The 22,443-nt window shown below is 36.5% G+C and overlaps 1 protein-coding gene across 4 annotated transcripts in view; it reads right to left on the bottom strand.

The window, feature by feature from the left end:
- The window catches only part of LMBR1 (limb development membrane protein 1), a 77,883-nt gene that overhangs the window by 9,563 nt on the left and 45,877 nt on the right, over positions 1-22,443 (bottom strand). For 3 of the 4 annotated variants that reach the window (XM_068404604.1, XM_068404605.1, XM_068404606.1), the window contains 11 exons: positions 19,897-20,023; positions 19,405-19,473; positions 16,922-16,986; positions 15,693-15,765; positions 9,559-9,639; positions 8,452-8,528; positions 8,117-8,194; positions 7,176-7,249; positions 6,828-6,918; positions 5,323-5,389; positions 767-928 (listed from right to left, as the gene is read on the bottom strand). In XM_068404604.1, the coding sequence (XP_068260705.1) occupies positions 767-928; positions 5,323-5,389; positions 6,828-6,918; positions 7,176-7,249; positions 8,117-8,194; positions 8,452-8,528; positions 9,559-9,639; positions 15,693-15,765; positions 16,922-16,986; positions 19,405-19,473; positions 19,897-20,023 (964 nt within the window). Of the gene's footprint in view, positions 1-766; positions 929-5,322; positions 5,390-6,827; positions 6,919-7,175; positions 7,250-8,116; positions 8,195-8,451; positions 8,529-9,558; positions 9,640-15,692; positions 15,766-16,921; positions 16,987-19,404; positions 19,474-19,896; positions 20,024-20,499; positions 20,614-22,443 lie in introns of those variants that run through there. The other variant, XM_068404607.1, reaches the window with a different exon arrangement.

The following is a 22,443-nucleotide window of genomic DNA, read 5'->3' as shown; positions in this document are numbered from 1 at the left end:
AATTAACATATGTACCTTTTAGACACTATAAATTGAATCTGCAGTTATAAATAAACACGGAAGTTTCACCATTAGTCCTCTCAATTTAAAGCAAACACTACTCTAGGGTTCTAAAGAGGTAGGAGCTTCATTAATTAGTAAAGATAAGATGTAGTAACCGCACAATTACTAAATACGTACATTTTATCCTCTTAGTATCAAATACGTTTCAAGCCTTTCTTCTATGGCCAAGAAACATGAGTGCACAATTTGATCAAAATTTTGATTATATCAAGTGCAGGTTTTACTCAGCCAGTTACTAGATTCTGTATATTCTGTACAAAGATTTTCTGAACATGTAGTGCTCAAAAAAAAAAAAACCATCACAACAAAGCAGCTAAGACTTCCACTAAACTATTTTTAGGGAATTAATAAGTTGCTTTAAACAAAAAGAAAAAAGCTAACCCACACGCAAGTTGAAGTTTTATTTTGGAATAATTGCTCAGGAGCAACGAGAATGGTTCTGTGTTCTCTAAAGGCTGAAAAATCTAACTGCAGTTCAGTACGTACAAGGATGTATCATTAAGATCAACATTGTACCTTAGCTCTCGACTCTTCAAAAAAAAAAATAACACAAAGCTATGCGTTCTCACCTTAATTATAGAAACTTCCACCAAAAAAAAGGTTTCTGTGGGTTGTAACAGAACTTTAACAGTAGCACACCAAGGTATCAATGCTGGAGAAGGGAAATGTTCAAGTACAAACTCAATTTTCAGCGCTACATTACCTAATGCCTTCAGGAGCTCTTCTCGCACAGCAGACGTGAACTTTCTGACCAGACATAATGTTGTCACGATAGCAAAGAGCAAGTTGTAAGATAATACAATGTAGAAGTTTCCCAGCCAATTAAACCTTCCGAAGTCGCCAAGCAGATCAAATCTGGTGATCCCTGTTAAAATTGCATTAAAGATTTAAATCAAAATCTTGATTACATTTTTTAAGAAACACAAAAACTTCATTCCATTATTTTTACACATGGAAGCAAAATTCTTTCAGACAACACACTACAAGACACACGGTTAAACACACAAGACAATCTTCTCAAGGTCATTTTCCCCTTCATGGACCACTATAAAATGGTCAGACACACTTATCTATCAAAATGTTTCTTAAATTTCCTAGTAAAATGCTTGAATAATGTGAGCTGAAGTAAATTGTTTATTCTAGAGAAGAATTCTGCTTTTATGATTTCAATAAATGTAACTAGAAAAAAATCAGTATTAGTATGAAAACTGCTTGAAATCTCAATTTCTATGAAATCCTTCTCTATTCCAGGAAAGGATGAAATGCACCGTGGGCTTTCTTACTAAAAAATACAGGTAGCAAAAAGCCTTTCCACAAGAGCCACAACATCTTACAGTAAACGCTAAGCCCTTGTAAGTGTTTTTTTTCAGAGCCACTGCTTTTGAAACCAAAGTTTAAAGACACGTTTCCAACGGCCGTTTTTCCCCTAGATCTACCCACCACTATAGCCACAGCGCATTTGCACAGAAGGAAAAGAGTTTGGCTGAAAGACAGTGCTGACAGCTGTTCTTCACAGTGGACCCCCTAACACTGACACTTGGGCTTTGTGGTGATCAAAGGCTAGTCAATCACTAAAGCTAAGTGAGCAAAATTTTTCCAAAATGTGAAAAAAAGTGTCTACAAGCTATAGGGTCCACCCTAGAAGGCAGAAGAGGAAGAACCATAAGTTGTTCCTTTGCCAGGTCTACATCAAGGACTACACTGAATAAAGGGCAGAATATTGAGATGATACCCAAATAGCAGCTGTCTAGGATTGATGAGCCATTATATTCCCAAAAAGCCTTTTGGCACAGACGATGTCACTGCAATGCGTGCTCTCACAGTCGAGACCAACAGTGCGAAGGAAGGAACTTCCATCGCCCCAGAACTAAAATGGCAGCAGAAAATAAGGCAATTGGAAAATAACCCGGGAATGTTCCTGGAAGTGAGTTTTCTATCACCTTATTTTAAAAGGGTTTGGGGGCTTTTGAGAACTGTGACTTCAACAGTGATAATAAATGAAGAGAGACAGAACAGAATTAAGGGTCAGTTACTTTCCTTTCAAGGGTAAACCTGGCACTTAGGAATCTCGTTGTACCTTGATACCCAAGACTGACAGCCAGCTACCGCAATGTTAAAAGGTACACACACTTCTTGTACTCAGCATCAGTCAATTAAATAAAAAAAATACAGGAATCAAATTTAGTATCTAAGAAAAAACACACCAAAATGAAGAAAATGAATAGGAGAATTTTGAAAGGATAAAAAAAAAGACTGAAGCTGATCAAAATAGCAAGAGAGGCAGGGAGAAATATCAAAAAAGCACAGAAGGTCTTAGCACAAGAAGAAGAAACTGGCTGACTGAATCAACTGGTAAACAAATGGAGGATAATAAACACAGAGTTGCTTTCACACTTGAAGTCAAACAGACAGAGTCCTTAAGAAGATTTTCAAAGAAGTAGAGAGTGTTTTAGTCAGACTGCAGAGCTACAAGAAAATTGAGAAAGTCGAGTTGGAACGTATGGGCTTCCAGACCTTTAAAGGAAAAGAAACAAAACTAGTAGAGCACTGAGTGAATGAAGAGTTCTCTGGAAAAGCAAAAACGCTCCTTGGCACAAAGGGGTTCAGAAGAATCGCTAGCAATAGAGCAGGCGTTATGAGGACAGACACAAATGAAGCCTGACACTTCTGTTAGAGCAGCTGGGAAAAAATATTGTCCACAAGTTACATTAATTTTCCCCTTACAAATAAAAAAAGGCACTGCTCATCAGAAAAATAATCTGACACAGTATCATTTGGTAAGTTTGTGGGAGAAAAGGGTTAAAAAGCTTTTGCTGACTTTCTTACAGAATATCTGCTCAGCCCATAGAAAAAAAATACCAAGACTGTAATTTGAAAGACTACTCAGGAACTGAACAGAAAGCTTCATCTCTAGTGGGCACAAATATATACACCCAGTAAAGTTGGTGACAGTTTACCAAATAAAATACTAAAGAATTGTTCAGGTTAAAAAAAAATAAATACTATATATTTAGACTCTACATACAACTAAGTTTTAAATCACTATTTACTTAACCATAATAAGAGAAGAATTCTAGGAATACTTCTGTATATGAGAAAATTCAATTTTTTTCGCAACTCCTTGTTTCTTTATTTGTGGCTATTAAATGCTCTGTTTCCAATTTGTTTCACAGGGCTTAACAATACGGTGCTGGCGGGAAACTTTTTTCAAGAAGGACTAGTAAAAGGCTGAAAAGTTCTGGAAAAGATGAGTTAACTTATTTTAGTAAAATAATTTATTTTAGTAAAAATCTTCCTGGAGTTCTAAAAGACGAACAGATTAGAGCCATCCACTACCTACATATTTAATGAGAATGCTATGAAACACACAAAAAGTTTCTCATATTTCCCTTTTTAAAACTCAAAAAGGGTCAGCACATGTATTAGATAACTTTGCTTTTTCACCTTTCCCATAATGATATCGTCTCTTCTGTATAGTCTAGAAACTTCCTTTTTTTAACAAAGTGAAAAGACTATGAATCTGCTTAACATATTTATTTCTTTTCATCTGTTCAGTGCCACAGGGCAGTAGCATGTAGTGCAACACATGTTGATATTTTTGCAAAGCACCACATGACTGACTGTACTCTAACACACTCTATTAATCCTGTTTGGACAGCTGTGACTGTGCATTTGTTAGCTGTGTGTTAATTGTTCCATCTTTTTTCTTCTTTTATTTATCTCTATGGCAAACTATTCAGGAATTTCATTCTTTAGTCTTTTTTCTTTTTTAAGTGAGTTTTACCATTAATCTGCTTCCTATGAGACAATAGTGCACCCAGCATGTATACTCACTTCTACAGAATCCGTTTATTATCAACTGTTAATCTCATAGACCATTGACAATGATTTTTTTTTTTTTTTTTTTTTTTTTTTACAAATGATGAATGCAGTAACTTAGCGGACACAATAGTGATGTTAAAATTCTATTCTAAAACATTAGTTTTTTGACATAACATCTTGCTCTAAGTGCTAGAACTGTTCTACTTCTTAGATCTTTATCGTACTGGCTATATTTTAAAACTGCATTACTTTAAATACTTGAATTAGTCTTTTGCGTTTTTGTGAAGTTTTAATACAGATTTTGAAAACATGAGCTCCAGAATGTGTATTTTAAGATTCAAACCTCCAAAATGCATTTCAGGGTTTTTTTGTTTGTTATGGAAGTGATCTAATAAATATAATAAAACTCATCATCTATAGATACACACAGCATGAAAACATGCAGTACAGTTTGCCAGAAAATAGTAACTATTCTTGATTTGACAGCATTCTGGTTGAAAAGAAGATCAGCTACAGAACTACTGGGTACACAGTACTGGTCTGTAGGCCTGAGCTTAAACTCTTAAGCTTGTACTTAAGACTCCTATAGCCAGAGGTGAAGGTTTTTGGTTTACTCTGTTTATTTTTCCCAATGAAATTCACATTCACTGCAAGTATTCTCCTCTACTTAACATGTAATAGCCTTGCAATCTAACTTCAAGAATTCAAGTTGAAGATTACCTAATTAAAGTGAAGATACAAAGCATCTTTTCTTTCCAACTGGTTAAAATAGTTTTTCCATTTCATATGGTCCTGCCAGTTCTTAAAAACAAAATCAGAACTTCTCCAGTTCTACTATGCTGGATTCCAGATTTTTATATTTGAAAACTGAAGTAACAAAGAATGCAAGCAGATTATTTTAGGGAAAATGAAAGTAGCCTGGTATCACTGCTGACTAAAAAAAAAACTTAATAAATGAAGAGTCATTAAGTGTTCTAAAAAAGCCATTTGCATTCAGTGTTACCTCAAATTTTGTACCTGAAATCCACAAACGTATTTTTTCACAAAAACTCAGCACTATAATTTCACAGTGAACATGAAACTATTTTACACTGCCCTGAATAAGCAGTCTCCATATCTATTCTTCTCACCATCTCCTGTTTTAACAAGTTTAAAATCTGACTTGCCTTTTTAGAAGAAAATATTCTCTAGAAAATGCTTAGCACCTTTTTTTAGAACGTATGTTCTGCAGTCCATGTATGTGGAGAAAGTATGTTCTACAGCTCACATTGGTGTAGAAAAGGTCGCCACACATACATGCTCTTTCTATTGAAAGTGATGGCAAATTAGAAACACACTACGAAAGGTACAGCTACAGGCTGTTCTTTTTTCTTTTTTTTTTTTTAAACTCAATTGAACATCCTTTATTACAATGTTTTATACTTCCATTTCACTTACCCAGTGTCCTTGACATCACTGGCAAAGCAGAGCTCAGCACCAAGATTGAGACACAGTTTCCAATGATCTGTTTGAAAATGACAAACAGCATTTAAATTATAAATGGGACTGTTGAAGAAAAAAAGAAAAAAAAACAGAAAACGAATCCCTGAAAGTTACGTTCTTCTAAATGCACCTAAAGCAATTTACAATAACATATCTTTAGTCTTGCTTACTTCTGTCACACTTCTCCATGTTACACAAGATGATGATCCAAGAGTTTAAAAAAAAAATCAAATATGTCATCATTTGCTTTTAATCAAGTGTTACGTATGCTTAGATTCAAAATAATTGAAAACTACCGTGTTGTAAAGCGTCAATTGTTTACTTAATTCCTTCAAACTTTTAATAAAAGAACCATTCCATGGGCTTAGAATAGACGACTAATACATCAGCTTAAGCTCTGTACATAACTGCTTGCGGGATTAGCATTATTTAAAAAATTACAACAAAGAGCTTCCTTTCAATTGCATGCCTGTTGACTACTTTAAATAGTACGAAAAAATTCACGGCTGTTAGATTTTAACTCTAGTTTTTGTGAAGCCTTTATAAAGAATAATTGAAACTTTCTCTCACAAGGGATCACTTTCTTCAGCTCTAATTCTACTAAAATTCAAAAGAAAAAAACAGAAAACTTCCTAAAAGTAGGTAGATATTTGTGCATTCACTATTTATTTCTACGCTATTCCTGCTGTACTGTAAACAAACAATAGAAAACATTAAAAGCATTTTAACTCCCTACTACCTATCTACTAAAAATCATTCTATGTGTTTACCTACTTTCTCACTTCCAACAATTGATGGTAAAAATGTCTTTATCCATTACTTTAAAAAAAACACCAATGAAACACATTTTTAAAATAATTAAATTCAACATCTGTTCCTTGGTTACTGATCACCTCCCCTTGTCAGCTGTGGGAATATTTTGCCAAAAAACCTAAGCATGTGTCTCCACATTAGGTAACAGCATTTGTTATTCTGAAGCCAGTGCTAAATTGTAGAAAGTCAAATTAGCCTCGGACTGCAAAATGTTGCTGAATAGACCTCCTCAGTCTTAGTTTAATTATTCAAATTTGAATTACTTTGTCTGTATTACTTCTAGCAACCGAGTTCTTCAGATTTCAAACAAGCTCCCTGAAGTACAGTTAGCACAATCCAAGTTACTCATTAGCAATACGTTTCCTTTGAAAAAAGTTCTTTCACTAGCTTTTCTATAGCTAGTTAACAAGCTCCACTATTCCCGGCTTTTTACAAGTGAATGGATGCCATCCAAACTAAACAGAGCACATCCTTTTTCCCACTCATTCAGCATTTTGAAAATCTTCCAGTTTGTGTTTACGCAGCTTACAAACAAATACTGATCACGGCAAATGAGCCATTCAGGGCAATTACTAACTAAAAGAGTCAGTTTGTCTTGGGTGGCAAGAAAGAGGAGGGGGCCCTCACCATCACAGACTTTACCTTACCTTTGTCATAGTTGTGTCATCCTTCCTGGGAGTGAAATTTTCAAAAAAACGAAGACTGTAGAAGCCGACGACAGAGGATACCATAAGATAGCTGTGAGAATCAAGGAAAAAGGAACCTCCAAGGAATGCAAGTTTCACTCAAGTTCTCAGCAGTCTCCTAAAAGTCTTAAGAACCAAAGCAAAAAAAAAAAAAAAAACACACAACAAAAAAAAACCCCACTTCAAGTGCTTGAGAAGGACTGACCTATCTCTTTCTTCTTTCCAGGCAAGCGTCTTAGTAAATTACCAGTGTCCCAGAAAACTGGAGAGAATACTTGTTAACAGACAGAATTCTGAAAGAAAGGATACAAAATCAAAATGATTTCAAGTGCTGCTCCCACAAAACCAAAGGTGGACAGAGAGGCATTTCCTATTCCAGGCCCCTAAAAGGAGAAAAATACTTTGCATAATTTAACCAGACACATGCAACTGTTCATAAAGTTAACTTCTACCAGGACCCAAAACCCTAACATCTTACACGAAATACAACCTTTTCTCAATTCAGTATTTAAGGGGCACTCTGATGCTCTAACCTGCAAGGCTCCCACCCTATGCAATTCCATCAGCTAGTTTTCAAACTTGCGTGAAATGTCTTACTAAGACAGCGGGTATAACGGTTCACATGCTACACACACTGCATCTACCCACCATGCTGGATTTTTATACATACTCCATTACTTTGGAAACTAAAATAAAAGGTCTCAAAAGAAGACACTTCTAGTTGTTTGCAATACCACAGGCAGAGAGGTCATCACCACTAAACACCTTTCATAGTTCTGCAAGTTCATATACGGCTATACACCCAGGAAAAGAACACCAAGTTAATAAACTACTCCATCTGCTGTTCTTTACTTTCTCAGAGCATTTTTATCAAAAAGTAGAAAAAATGTCTTGTTCATAAGAGTAACACAAACACAAGACAGGCTTTTCATATTGGTTTTTAACATAGTTTCTTATATATGGTCTAGAAATGTTCAATTTAAGTAGGAGACACAAGGAAAACGTAAACTACAGACCACTGATTTACTTTACTGAATCACTGTATCTTCATAAGGATTCTGGACTAGTTTTATTGAGAACTCACTATAACATGACACGTAATAAATGTTTATGTGTGCACAAAACCGAAACCTAGAAGGCTGAGGCTCATTAGTCTCAATTTTATGAAAGCAGAAGTTCTCACTTGTACTTTTGTAAGGGCTCCAAAGCATTACTAGATTTATAAAAATCATAAGAGAAGTTTACTTTACCCCTGATCCCTTTGGCATTGCAGTCTCATCAACCAACAGGTAAAGAATGTTGAAAGCAACTAAGAGGACTGAGATGGACTACAAAGAAGTAGAAACAATCTTGTTATTTAAAAGTATTGCACATTTTTAAAACGTAAACATTTATCCTCACCAGGTTTCATAATGTTAGGTTCTTTTAGAATGGTCAAGAAAAGAATATCAAGTTTGTTGCTCAAAGACACATCACTCAAATTTTAACACTATTCCCCCAAATGACTGAAGAATTCTTCATACTTTTTGTTGGGGAAAAATAAATTAAAAAAAAAAAAAAAAAAAAAAAGAGCAAAAATTCTTACCGTCTCAGTCAGTAGCAATATCATAACAGCTGGATAGACTAAATTCCTTTCCCAAGCAGAAGCTTTTTTCCGCCGTTCTGTTCAGAAGAGAAAAACAGAAGCTTAATACCATAGATCACCTTAGAATAAAACAAGTAAAAAATCATTCAGGCATCTATAAGCTCCTGTTATAACTATAGGTAACAAAAGTAATCTTATCTTGAACCAACACCAACCAGTTCATAAAGATATCCACCCTGAAGAGCTGTACAAAGCAATGCCAAAACCATGAAGCCATGAATGCACTTTAGAGAAAGGCTGGGGAGACATACAGAAGCAGATTTTTCTTCCTTGTTTACAGGCATGTTTCACCATAACATTTTTTTCCCTGGCATACAGCAGTTTTGCCAAGTTTAAAATACACTGAATTTAAAAATACGCTGTTTACATGTACGTTTTAGTATGACCTAAAGGGACAGAAGGGAATTTCAAATATTTAAACAGTATTTTCCTCTTATAACATAAGGCAAGAAAGGCAAGACTAACTCACTGGACATCACTAGTATGTCTAAAAAGAAAACCCAACAACTTCTTACCACAGTCAGGTTTTGCACATAACACACTGATAAATGCAAAATCCCGCAAGCCTTTGAATAAGGAGATTCCTGTTGAGTGGCGGCCATTACCAGAAGTTTCACTTTTCAGTTTTAAAAACACAAACCTGCTAAGAATTATTTTGTTGTTCTCAAACATAATTTGACTTTTCTAGAAATAATTCAAAAAACAAAGAAAGTAATGTCTTCGATTACCCAAATCATAAGCATATCATTATCCATGAAAAGACCGTGCTATTGAGCTCCACGCAAGGGAGTGTTACAATTTCTCTAAAATTATGTTAAAAATAAGATCCAAATCACACTCCCTACTTAAATTTGTTTGTTAGAGGGGCACAGTGATTCCTTGTGATGTATTTGTAGAAACTATGACGATCTGAAAGGACTACAAATGGACAGATTTGGTTAAGAACAAACTGGAATGAATCAAGTGACTGCTACAAGCTGAACACAGCATCTTAAGGTCGTTTATTAAACTGCAATCCACATGAAACGGTAGAAAAAAGTTTATTACCTAGATTTGTTTTCTTGCTTTTCACTTTTTCAAGCTCCCGTTCCAACTCTCCTGTCTGGTATTCCACCATGGAAGATATACCTTTTAAAACAGAAGACAGTATTTTCTTTTGGATGAGACTAACTATAGTACTGTCAGACACACTGTGACAGTTCAGATTTAGGAAGCATCACATTAACACTTGTGGCTTTCAAACTGCAGGTGTTTTCTTTGAGACTTTTCAACTACTTTTCAAAAAAAAAAACACAGAGGCTTAGTCAAGAACCCTCTAATTCTGTCTAACCAGAAGAGTTCAACACGTCAGAGGTTTCACAGTGTCACCTTCTGTGATCCCTGCCTCTTCTGTTGACCAGCTACTGCTGAACTGGCGCACAGGTCCAAAAACCAGTTTATGGTGTGGCAGCCTGACACAGGATGGCTCAAATGCGTCATTCTTGTATCTCTACGTGATTCGTATATCAAGATGTAAAGAACCTCTGGATGCCCTTCAAGGGCATTATTATTTAGCAACTTAAAGACAAAGTAGACCTTTGCCTCCAAACTAAGTAAGCTGGCGGCAGGACCTTCAGTTTCAGCTTCTGCCTCTCCCTTTCCCCAGTCCCTGTTACTCAGCAAAAGCAGTTTCCACACCGCTGACCTGCTTGTTGACCTATCTTCTGCTCGCATCACTTTGCCTGATTTGGTCAGCCTCTCTGTGCCGCAGAGCTCCCTCCGACAAACACAAGCAGCTCTTCCTCACAACCACCCAAGAGACCATATTCTGTCACTTTCCTTTTTACAGTTTGCAGCATATGCATGTCATTGTCGGGCAACTCCTCAAACTCTCCTCTACACCAGCTGAAAACTGACAACCGTAACATTAATTCCTCTCTCTCTTGCTAATTTTCTGCCTACAAGTTGCTCAGCAACTCTTCTTCCTATCCCTACACAGGCTCTAGGGAACCCCCCATTTTCCCTCTCGATCCTTTTTCTCTTCGACTTCCTATTCTCTTCCAACCACCCATCTTTTCCAGTGCAAGCACATTGTAGTTTCTCTTCTTGATTCCAGTTCCTCAACAAACACCGCACAGTGCTCAAGCAATGATACAGCTCTGAAATACTGACTAGAGGTCTGCTATTTCAGTTCTGATCTCATTATTTCTACTTTAGCTTTTACTCTTTGCAATCACAAACTGGAAATATTCTTCCCAGGATAAGTTAGAAACACTCTCCCACTCTCATCTTTGCCCCACTTGCATCCCTTTTATTTCTGAATAACCTCACCTGAAAGTAAGTTAGAAGGACTCATATTTTCCCTGTCTATTCCAGGCCAATCTCACTCTGCAAAAACATTCTGTGGCAGTGACAGTTCAAGGTCTTAATAAACCTTAAGTCCTCTCTGTTATCTTCTTTCTTGATTTACATTGACACTTGTCACCTGACGGCCATTCCTGACCCTCAGCCTCACCTTTGGTTGTGGGCTGACCTGTAATAGCACCATGTTCCAGACACTTTTTTTAAATACACTTTAATAAATTTCTATTAAAATAATTGTCTTATCCAGGCTTTTATCTCATATCTTGATCATTTGCCTACAAAAGCTAAACAGCACTTAGGCTGCTGACGCACTAACACTATTTTATAGTCCAGTCTCATTATTCCCTTATTTTCCGTTGTCTGCTCATCCATCCAGTAATCTCTGTACAAGATAAGAAGGTAAATGTCTCATCCCATCCATCCCGTACATTCTCCATATTCCAGCACAGTGAGGTCCTACCTGAAAACCAAGATCTACAAGAGTATTTCTTGGACTTTTTTAAAACTTTTACTCTTCTTATTTCAGAGTCTTAATACTGATTTGTTCAATGTAGTCAAGTTATCAATGGGGCATCCAACTGTTTCAAAAATTAATTTTTAAATGTTTAATTGCATGCTTCTTTCACACACATTTTTGCATATAACACCACCTCTGTGCTACACCTAAACATTCATCTTTGATAGCAATGACATAATGTGTATGTGGTTAATATTCACAGGGCTTCAAATATATAAGTATCTCAAATGACAGGACTAACCAGTAAGACCTACAAATGCTGTTTTGTAACAACTTCTGTTCACTTGAAGTACCTGCAATATGAAGGTCAGTTTAATTTCTCAGTGTTTTTTAAAAAAGTAATCATAATAAGGGGGTTTTTAGAAAAAGATAGTTTTTTAGAAAAAAAAATCTCATTGTTATAAAAATGAGCTTTTGTGCTGATGCATTCCCTCTGAAAAAAGTCTAAAACATCTGTTTTACGGAATGACTAACTATTATGAGTTGAGAAAAAGGACAGCTATAGAGCTCAGTGGAAAAAGTCTTGAACTTTAATGGAAGCAGTTGAAAAAGTAAGAACACTCAAATTAGCATCTGGAATTTTCTTCTTCTCCATAATTGATTTAGGTGTCTCTGAGGAAAAGCTTTATTCAAGCTATATGTTGTTTCCTCCCCCTCAATATGAAAATCCAGAGCTCAAAACACTGATATTCACAGGAATCTTTCCAGCAAAGTCAGCGTGATCACATTAGGTCCCTAACAGACACTTCAGTAGAAATTCTGAATCACATTTAAGTGCTGTTGTAGTTCCTCCTTAAAAATAGTAGCAAACAACAGGCTGCTATACAAAAGGATATTTTACAAGAGGGGAAGGCAAAGTTTCAGATCAGTCAAAAGTGTATTTGAAAAGGATGCAGCTAAATTCTTAAAAGCTCTATAACATTAGCTTTATTTCAAACATGCACAAAGTTCAATGTCAGCGCTGTCTAGCCAATAAATCAAACTGGTAGACGAGACTTGTTTGGACTAGCCATGAAAAGTTAGAAGGGATTCTCCAGGAAAGCCACAAAGCAGCTCATTTAAGGTCAATTTAACGGTATTATTCTGTTTTTCTTCCAGCCCCGACATAAGATTTCAGTACCTCAAAGGAAATTGTAAGAGTATCTATTTGCATTCCCCTTAGGTGATTGGCAGTTCAACACCAATTAGTTCAAAATTACACTGTTACTAGCGTGCAATAAAAACAACACCTTTCATCTTTCTTACATAGGTAAGGATACCTTCAGAGCCAATAACTTTGATCAAGTCAGTATTTTTGATCCTACCCCACCCGTCTCTTTGGATTCAGGAAAACTAATAGCTGAAGGCAACTTTTTTTTCTTTTAATATAAAAAAGTCCCAGCTTTATTCTTCGACTGTAGGAGTGATGTGGGTACTGAAATATAATATACTGGAAACAAACATTTTCCTAAAGCCCAGTATCTCTTCAATAGATAAAAATACTAGGGTAGATAACACCAAATTTTCCCCTCCCTCCTCCTCCAATTTTCAGTTATACACTGCAGACATCTGAGAAGGAAGAAAATTAGTTTCCGCAAAGAAGATATGCAGTTTCACAGTTAAGAGTATTCTGTTAAAGCTCTTCATATTTGAAAATAAATCTATCAATTGCATCACCATCACAACAGTTACATCTATATCAATCAAGAAGGGCACTAGCTCACAGCTAAACTTTTTTCATCGTCTGAAAACAGAGGCTTTACCCAGCCTATTCAGTGGGAACAGCGATTCATGCTACACCCTTCCTCTGTCCAGGCATTGTCTGAGGAAACATTAATTAGGACAGGGCAAAGGCAGTGCTAGGAGTGTCACAGCAATTATTCCACCAAGAAAAAAGAAAAATCAGCATTGACAATCAACAAGTATTGCTTAAGCCTGTGCTCTGGTCCTCTTCAATTTTCAGAAAAATTCAACGCTTTGGTTATACACATAAATAGAGTACATATTTCAGAACACTTTACTGTTAAACTTTCCAGCAGGGTTACTTAAGCAGATATATTTCCACTGCCACAACTGTGGAAGAGTTGCAACAGCCATGGCACAGGAAGTGTGTAGCCCAACATATCTGCTCCGATACAGCAACAAAAATACTTACACAATCTGTGTGCTAAGTCACAGATTATGGCCTCTAGCATCACAGCACTACATTTATTGATGTAATTAGCACCACACCTCCATTTGTACACTTTTTTTTAAAATGTAATAAATATGATAAGCATGAGTCTTCATAGTTCTGGCAAAAATGGTATCTAATTTTCTGGCATAATTTGTATGTGTTAAAACTTCTGGCAGAGAAGATGAAGCTTTCCATGCTTGCCACATAAATAAGAACCATATTCAAATTGCTTAAATAATTACTCACAAAAATCTTGCAGAGTATCTTCTTGTACATATAACATATTGCCCTCCACCTGCTACATCCAAGTTTAGATTTGTATTTACTTTTCAGCTTAAGCCCATTCATTTTCTCTGTACACCAAACTATGGGTTTTCAAGCGTTCCTTCAGCTGGTGGTGTCAATGCCATTCCCTCAGCATGTGAAACAGAAAAATTCCGTTCCCTCTCCTGTCAAAGGACATTTAAGCCCTACGTCTTTCACCTCTCAAGAGGAGGCTGTGAGAACTCTGTGGAACATGGGTGAGCTGCAGTTCCACGTTACGGTGAATACTAACCAATTCGCTGAAAGTGAATCCAGTCTTTCGGCCAATGGTTACAGGAGCCACCTGCACACATCCTAAATCCAGATCCAATTAGTAGATGCCTACAAACAGACTAGGGTCTACCTCAGGAGTGATATTACTAAACTGCGATATGAACAACTGTTGCATAGACTTCTATGCAGAAAAACAACAGACAACCATCACCTAAATAATCACATTCTCCACCTGAAGAGTGGAAACCACTCAGCACTACTTCTAATAGATACTTGAATAACTGTTGGGTCATTTTTCTTCATCACTTTTCTCGTACATAAGCACAATCACCATGACAATGTAAAATATCCAGTAACAAATATTTTACAGTTGCTAGCTAACATCAAATGCACAGAACAATTATAATTACCCCATCACAGCTTCAAAGACATTCACTGCATGCACCTTTCTGCATGCCTGTATGTGTATGCATATATATACATGCATGGCAATGTAAAAACCTAAGCTTCCAAAACAGCAAGGGTAAACGTTACTTTTAAACTGACACCATGGCTGATTTTAGCACAAGTCACTACTCCTCCAGAAATTTTAAACGCTGGAATAAAGACGACCACCATGATCTACTCTTATCAAAGGTACTTTCCCTGACCAAGCAACTTCGAAAGGAGACCTACTGAGACTTGAAAGAAGAACAGACAGATATATAACAGAATACTGAAGAGTAAGACAGTAAGGCAGGAAATTAAGAAAATCAAGGCTAAAATAAGTCATAAGACAACACAACAATGGATGTGTCATTACATGAATATTCTTTGGTTTTCCAACCTGAAGCAATTGTATAAAATTATGATGGATGGCTTATCCATGCAGTTAAAAGCAATTCAGAAGAGAATTTGTACAACATGTTTTCCAGGTTCACGGAATTGATATATTTTCTGTAATTGGTGCCTGCCATTCCGCAATACTCTTACTCATAGAAGCCACTACTTCATACTGCTTTTGAAATACTTCAAAACAGAAACACCATATCAAGAAGGGCAAAATTGTAATACTAAATACAAGAAGTCTAAAACATTTGTATAATTATTCATTGTAATTATTCATTAATAGAAGTATTAAAATTATTCAATTTACCAAATAGCTCCTAGAATATAAAGGACTGCTCTGATGTTTAATGAATTATTACCTAAGATTCTAAATAATAATGAACCGAAACAGAAAAAATCCTCTTAAGAAAAAACAAAACTCATAATTCAGGAAGTTGAGCCTCTTGCTAATATAAGTTCATTGCTCTTCAGACAAGGCTAAAATACAGTCATTTACCAATCCAAACTATTTTTCAATAAGGGTGGTGGGTCTTATCAGCTACTCAGTTTGCTTACTCAGTCTCAGAAATATTAGAGCTAATGAACACGTTAAAAACAAAACCAAAGAAAACACGCGCACAAGAGCCAGTCTCAAACACCACAGTGAGCAATGAAATGTAAGTCTATAATGCTTGTTACATACTCAGATGTTGAAATTTTCTATTTTGAGAGAAGAGGCTACGTAACAGTGAGATGAATACTTGTGACCAGAACCACTGTACTCTAAATACTGGGTTTGAAGCAGTATCAGAACAAGCATACCATTGAGCCTCCTCTGAATGGCTTCTTCCTCTAAAGTGATGATATACATCTGCTCGTCTAGGTCTTCAAGGATCTGTATTTGGAAACAGAAACATGAACTGACTGAGTATGAGTCACTTGTTTTCCTGGCTGCACTAATCTAGTCAGGTTTGTTTTGTTCTATTAACCTATATTTTAAATATATAGTCTACAATACTGATACAAATAAGAACTCTACAAAAGATTATTCCATTCTGTTACAGATCTACTTCTTTACTGTAAATAATCTTTCTGCTAAGTTTTCACTTCAGGTTAAAGCTCTTATGTTCCGTTTCAATCTAAAGAGACTTAGGGAACAGGGAAGGGACAGTACCTCTGACCTATATTCAAATCATGCAAACATTCAAATCATTTCTAGGGAAAAAAATTAACACCCTATCAACTTTCACACTCATATTTGCTCTAAACAAAACTAACTGCAGATTTTTAAAAAGTGTATTAAAAAGTGAGTTTTCACATAAGCCAATATTTCAAGCAAATATAAATTGCTATTGGAAGCTAAAACCAAATAAATGAAGTCTGCCTACCTTACTATCAGGTGCTTTGAGTTTAAAGCTTACAGATAGCAAAACACTATATATTTTCTTTGTATTTTCAGGGTTGAACTGACTAATGAAAAGAAATGCAAGACCTAAGTGCACCCAAATTTTAGTAAATACGAACTAGGAAGCACAGCAAAGTCATTAGAGCACTTGCACATGGTACAAACTCCTCCCTTATCTCACAACATTCAGTACAAGAACAGTACAGTATCTACGTATAAGAAGTTCTTACAGATGCCAACTACCTACACTTCACTCATCTAAGTGTATCCCCAAGTACCCTTCTCGTCATCCAGCCTTAGTTTGGTCTTGTATCCCTTGCTCCTGAACTCAGAACAAGCCTACACTTTTCAGGCATTTGCAAAACAGACATAGTAGGCAATACTAGCAATAAATATTAATAGTAGTAACAGTTACATAAATTGGAAAATCAGAGGAAGTCTACACTACTAAAAAACTTTTCCTGTGGAAAAAAACAGGTTTTTGTGCTATACGAAAAATTTTATACCAAGTACATAAACATTGACTATAGAAACTCTGATCAATTGAAGGAAGAATTACGTAGAAGTGCAAGCATTCTAAAAGGAAGTACCCTAATGCCATCCTGCCCTCTAACAGCACACGAGGACAGATTTGTGTAACACTTACTGTTGGCTTCACCAGCAACTGACCCATTACTGTAAACATCCGTGAAAGTCCCACTGGCGTGCATACTGCAGAGGAAGAAAGATTATGGAAAACAGCGATTTGTAAGGCAAAGACCAATTTTTATTTGGATGTTCAATGTGCTTATTGCAGATATAACCGAGTATGGTTTTGAAGAGAACTGCGATAGCTTCAAACTCCAATAGGAACTTTAAAACACATTGCTATTATTTGAATTTTGAACAAAACAAGCATCTCTCCCCTCCAAGAGCATAACTGTGTATTTTTTGTCAACAAGGAACACCATATAATCAGATATCTTACACTTCTCAAGTAATTATTTATTCAAAGCATGTGGCACCAGAGGCTATGTCTACACTGGTAAATTCAGCAGTGCCAGGATACATTCCTGGGCATTAAGACTTGATTGCCTACACCAGTAAATTGCTAGAACTATCCCTGGCATGATTTGCCCTGGGCCAGTTAGCACTTTCCCAAACAATTCCCAGGTGCAGCTCTGGAGTTCATGCAGCCCTGGAACCATTATCATGAGGCAATACATACACAGCCACCTTCTGCAAACTGCAAATATCAGGCACATGTAATCCATTAGCACAGGTGTAGCTGTAAGGTCAAGAGATCAGGAAGCTGCTTTGCTCTGAAAGTTATACTGCAACTTCAGTTGACAGTAGGCTCTCAGCTACCAGATTTTAAGCTATTTTTCTATGAAATAACAATTGGCCCTTTTGGATCATAGCCTGTGATGGTTTCCAGGTATGGTGCATATGTGTCTGTTGGGAGAAAGGCTCAAACCACGATAACAGAAAATTATTAGTAAAAATCAACAGTTTAGGGAGAACAGCCTTCAAATACTGAAGTATGTAGGAGATGGAAGGATTTGTAACAGCGTGGATGAGGATACATATTTACAGCTTCCATTATAATAAAACGGTGTTGTCAAAAAAAGGAGAAGCACCCAAGACTTTAGAGTGAGGATTGCATTTATTTTTATTAACTAGTGTTTCACTATGACCACTGTGTAATACAGGAAAAATACCAGAGTATTCAAAAAGGCTAACTTAAGCTAGTCTTCCTTTACTACAGAGGAAGCCTGCAGGAAAATGAAAAAAAAAAAAAAGGAAGCGATGCTCCAAATCACCACTGCAATAAGCCTTCCTCATACCCTGCTTCAGCAATTAAGCCAGCTGAAGATCTAATGAAGCTCTGTCCCAGCATCTACCATTTTCCCACTGCTGTATGCTGCCCTTTGAGCTACACAGATATAACAGCTTGGAGAGCCTTAAATAACTTCAGTGATTTGCTTGTATGAATTACAACTAACTCTTCCAAAAATTGGCATTTAATCCCAATTATTCTGGTGAACTGGTTTACAACAGCCCCAAAACAGAAGCTATGTTTTCAGCTCTGGTGAAACAAACTGCAAATAGATGTAGGAAGTTTGTAAGCCAACCTCCCATTAAAACATTCAGCAACTGTTGTGAATCACACTCTTGAACAGCCTACATGAGACATTCAGAATCACTTTTTTTTTTTTAATTCCCCCTCCCTTAAAGTGGATTTAAGGAGCTCCATATACACAGAACCTCAGGAGACTCACCGAGGTCTCTGTGAGAAGCACCTTTCAGAGACAGATCTGCTTAGCTGTAATGAAGTTTCAAACTCTCATTCCCCACCCCTTCTCCACAGTGACAGCCCTGTAAGCATTAGCTGTAAACCTATAAAGCCTGGAGAACAGGTGAAACCATGATAATGTAGAAAGGGAGATGTTCTGTCCCCCTCTCAGCAATTTTCTAGAAATTATTTGAGGAGGGCAGGGCAGAGGCTGAAATTATAAATGGGATTTGGAGCCTTCCATCATCTTCCTTATTCCCCTAAACATGGATGACTGAACTCTGGCCAGGACCAGCTGGTACAAGGTTGGTTTTTTTCCTGCATTTGTTTTATATGCAATCATGTAACTGACCTCCAGACTGGCTAGATAACAGTTTTGTGATTATGAGAGCTAACTGCACTGGGTTCCAACTTTCGTCTACACAGGAAGATTTTCAATTAAAAAAGGAAGGATCATTTACTGAATATAGGACAAACTAAGGGTTCCAAAATAACTTTCTCTCCATACTATTGACCTCCTGCAGACATTTCATTTTAAAATTGTGTTTTTCTCTGCAGAATGGAGTCTGCAAAGACTATTTTTCAACATTTTTCAAGTACCTGCTTTAAAAAGTTAAAAATTGAAATTATTTTGGGTGAGGTGTGAAGTTCCTCAAAACCTCAAAGTGTAAGGTAACATTTGTTCACAAACTTCGGAACCCAAACCTAAACAAAATTACATCTAAATTTAAACTTAAGAATGAAAAAGAACCCTATTTTTTACACTCTTAACTTTCACAATAAAAAACACTTTCCTTTAATCTTTAAAAAAAACAAAATAATTCATCGTTTGGAATACTCAGGAAAATACTTACACAAAAGTAACAAGCATCCCATCAGTGATATACAGGAATATAAATACGGGAGGTAGAATTCCCAGAGGTCTGTAAAGAAAGTACAGAGCATAGCTTTAGCTTATTACAAATAGGCTACTTATGTCACAACTGAATTAACTTCTTTTCTTAATCATTCAGGATTGAACAACTGTATTTTCAAGTATGAACTAAGAATTAGTCCGTTAATCGTGGAGGCAACTAAATCCCCAAGTACTTTAGCCTGAAAAATATCTTCAGCTTTTATCACTTCAGTCACTTGTTTTTAACATACCTCATGCCCACATAGGCACGGAACTTCTCAGCATGCTAAAAACGGATTTAGCAGAAAAAAAATGGTACTGACTAAATTAATATAGCTTCTTCACAACCTGTGCAATACTCACATAGCATTTACTAGAAATATATTTAATTGAAAACATCCATTTCCATAACTAAAATGAAACTAGTGTAGTGTTTTTTTAAATTCCATACCATACAAAGACTCCATACTGGCAGCATCATTGTCTATGAGTGCTGAAGCCACCCATACGATTCCAAGGATAAGCAGTGCAAGAAGAATAAGCATCACAAGGGTTTCCAAAATGCGTGCTCTGATGCCCTGTGGGCAGAAGAGGGGAGAGGGAGGAAAGAACACAGCCAAGAACTTTGAATCTGATATTTTCAAACATAAGAAATATACAAATAAATCGCAGTTCCTTCTTCCTAAATATATACTAACATTTTATCATGTAGAGAAAAGCATAACATGTAATGCACATTTAAAAGGCAGTGCATAAAAAAAGGAAGTACTTATGGCTTTATAGCGCCCAGATTGCATTTTTCCCCTTAAAACCACAGAAAGATGTTTTAAATTGCGTATGCCTTACAGTTCTCATTATTCCATAAAGTAGTCTTTATACCCTATGATTTTGCTCCAGCATTTTTAAAAAGATGGATTACTTTTCTAATACTTTCAGCAAAGAAAGTGGATTAGCAAATTTTCATCTACGATTCCAATCACGGGAATGGAAAGCCAATTATGGCAAATAGCCAAATGGCCCAGCGAGCATTAAACCCTGCGCAGGTACAACGCACCAATTTAGTTAAAATACGTTCTTCAACTGGAATTGCTTCTGCACCATTCCTCACAGTCTTCAGAGCCCTCAAGTGCACGGCTGCAGTACTGCTCGCTCCTAGTCTGCCTTCACACTGCTGCTGTCACATCCATCACCTCCCATCTTTGCGTGCTCCGCGCTGAAACACGTACATCTCAAGACACACAAATCACAGGTCTACAAGGTTTTATATCGTAGTATTTGCTCGAGTCTAAAAATATAATAACGCTCTGATAGTTGAGTGTTAGATTTGCAAATGTAAGTTTACGAGATAATACACAAAATCATATTTAAATTTTTTTACTGGTGTTTTTAACACTAATTTTACTAACGTCAAGCAACAGAGCTATTGGGACACTTTCTTCAGGCATCCTTGCCATGAAGGGACCATCAGATTGCTGTTCACATAACAATTTTACTTTTCTTTTTCTTCATTTGCCAGTATACATCTCCACAAGCAAACCCAATCTCTTGTTTCTCACACAGGTTCTCCCCAACTTGGGCATATTCCACTGAAAAGTCTACTTTATAGTTGACAGCAGAATGTTTGTTTTACTTTGTCTACTTTTATCACCTTTTCCCTCACTGCTTAACACAAGAGGGTAATCTTTACCCTGAAAATTATGCTCCCTACATAACCACTGCATCCAGCCACAAATGAGGATCTCCGGCATTCCAACCATGAGCATTCATCTCTTCTAGCACACCAATTCCTCTCCACCATCAGTCCTCTGCAGAACAGCTAAGGTAGCAAGAAGGAAAAACAGACCAAAAAAAAAAAAAAGAAAAAAAAAGAGACATTCACAAAATTCCCCTTAAGGCTTAAGTGGGCAGATTAAGATCTCAAACACTAAATTTCGAAATAAAGGTAGTATGGATAGGATAGGGATTTACTCCTAGAATGTATTTTGTGTATAATAAAAGTGGCTTTGAGGTTGTTAAATCTATTAAAATGCCATTTCTGTAGCACTCAGAAACTAGCTTTCAGTCTTCCATGAGTTATTTTGAAGATGAACATACAAGCCAAATACATGTACTTGAAGATTACATAGCTGTATGTTTAATATTAAAGTTTTGAACTTGAGCAGTAAGTTACCAAGAAAGAGATTACAGTCTAAGTACTGAGCACTGATAATAGAGCCTTCGCTTTACAACAGAGGGAAGTCACAGGATTAGAAGAAAACCCAAAACATTCAAGGATGCACACACAGAGATCTGCTTCAAGCTTTCCAAAAACTTTGAAGACTCCTTTCCCCTCCTAGGTAGAGAAAAATATAAAGCTACCTTCTGGGTTTCTAAAAGCCTTAGCTACAAAAGCGGATTCCTTACTTCCCTACTGTGAGACACAGGCACAAATCTCAGCCTCTCTGACTTCAAGTTTCACAGCAACAAATTCTTCTGGACAAACCTTGAAAATATTTCACTTTATATGGCGCCCTGAACACCAAATCCTCCCTCCCTTGGATGGAAGAGCACAATTGTCAAAACAGAGGAACAAGAACTACACTGTGATAGTCAACTGTAAATAACATTTATTCCTATTTGCTGCAAGTGTTCTCCAAAGACACGTAAAATTAGGACAATACAAATGCTCTTTCAAAAAAAGAGATGGCCACAGCAAGTATTCTGAAGTAACCATTGCCTTTGGCCAAAAGTACCATTGGCACAAACTCTAGAAAAAGCCAGTTAGCTGCCTCATGAGCATTCCCCATTTTTTGTTTCCATGCTAGTTTGAATAATCTTTGATCCTCAGAAAGTTAGATCAATCTTCTGTTCTCACTAGTTACACCCATCTCTGTACCTATGTGATACATCAACAATACTGTAGTCTCATCTATGCCTTGAAAAACAAGACTGACCGTTCATTCCAAGGGCAGAACAATTTTTGTATTACACAGATGATCATTTAAAAAACAGTAATATT

The sequence above is a fragment of the Nyctibius grandis genome, chromosome 7 (assembly GCF_013368605.1).
Source record: "Nyctibius grandis isolate bNycGra1 chromosome 7, bNycGra1.pri, whole genome shotgun sequence".
Lineage (NCBI taxonomy): Eukaryota > Metazoa > Chordata > Aves > Nyctibiiformes > Nyctibiidae > Nyctibius > Nyctibius grandis.
This window is presented reverse-complemented; position numbering and strand designations above follow the sequence as displayed.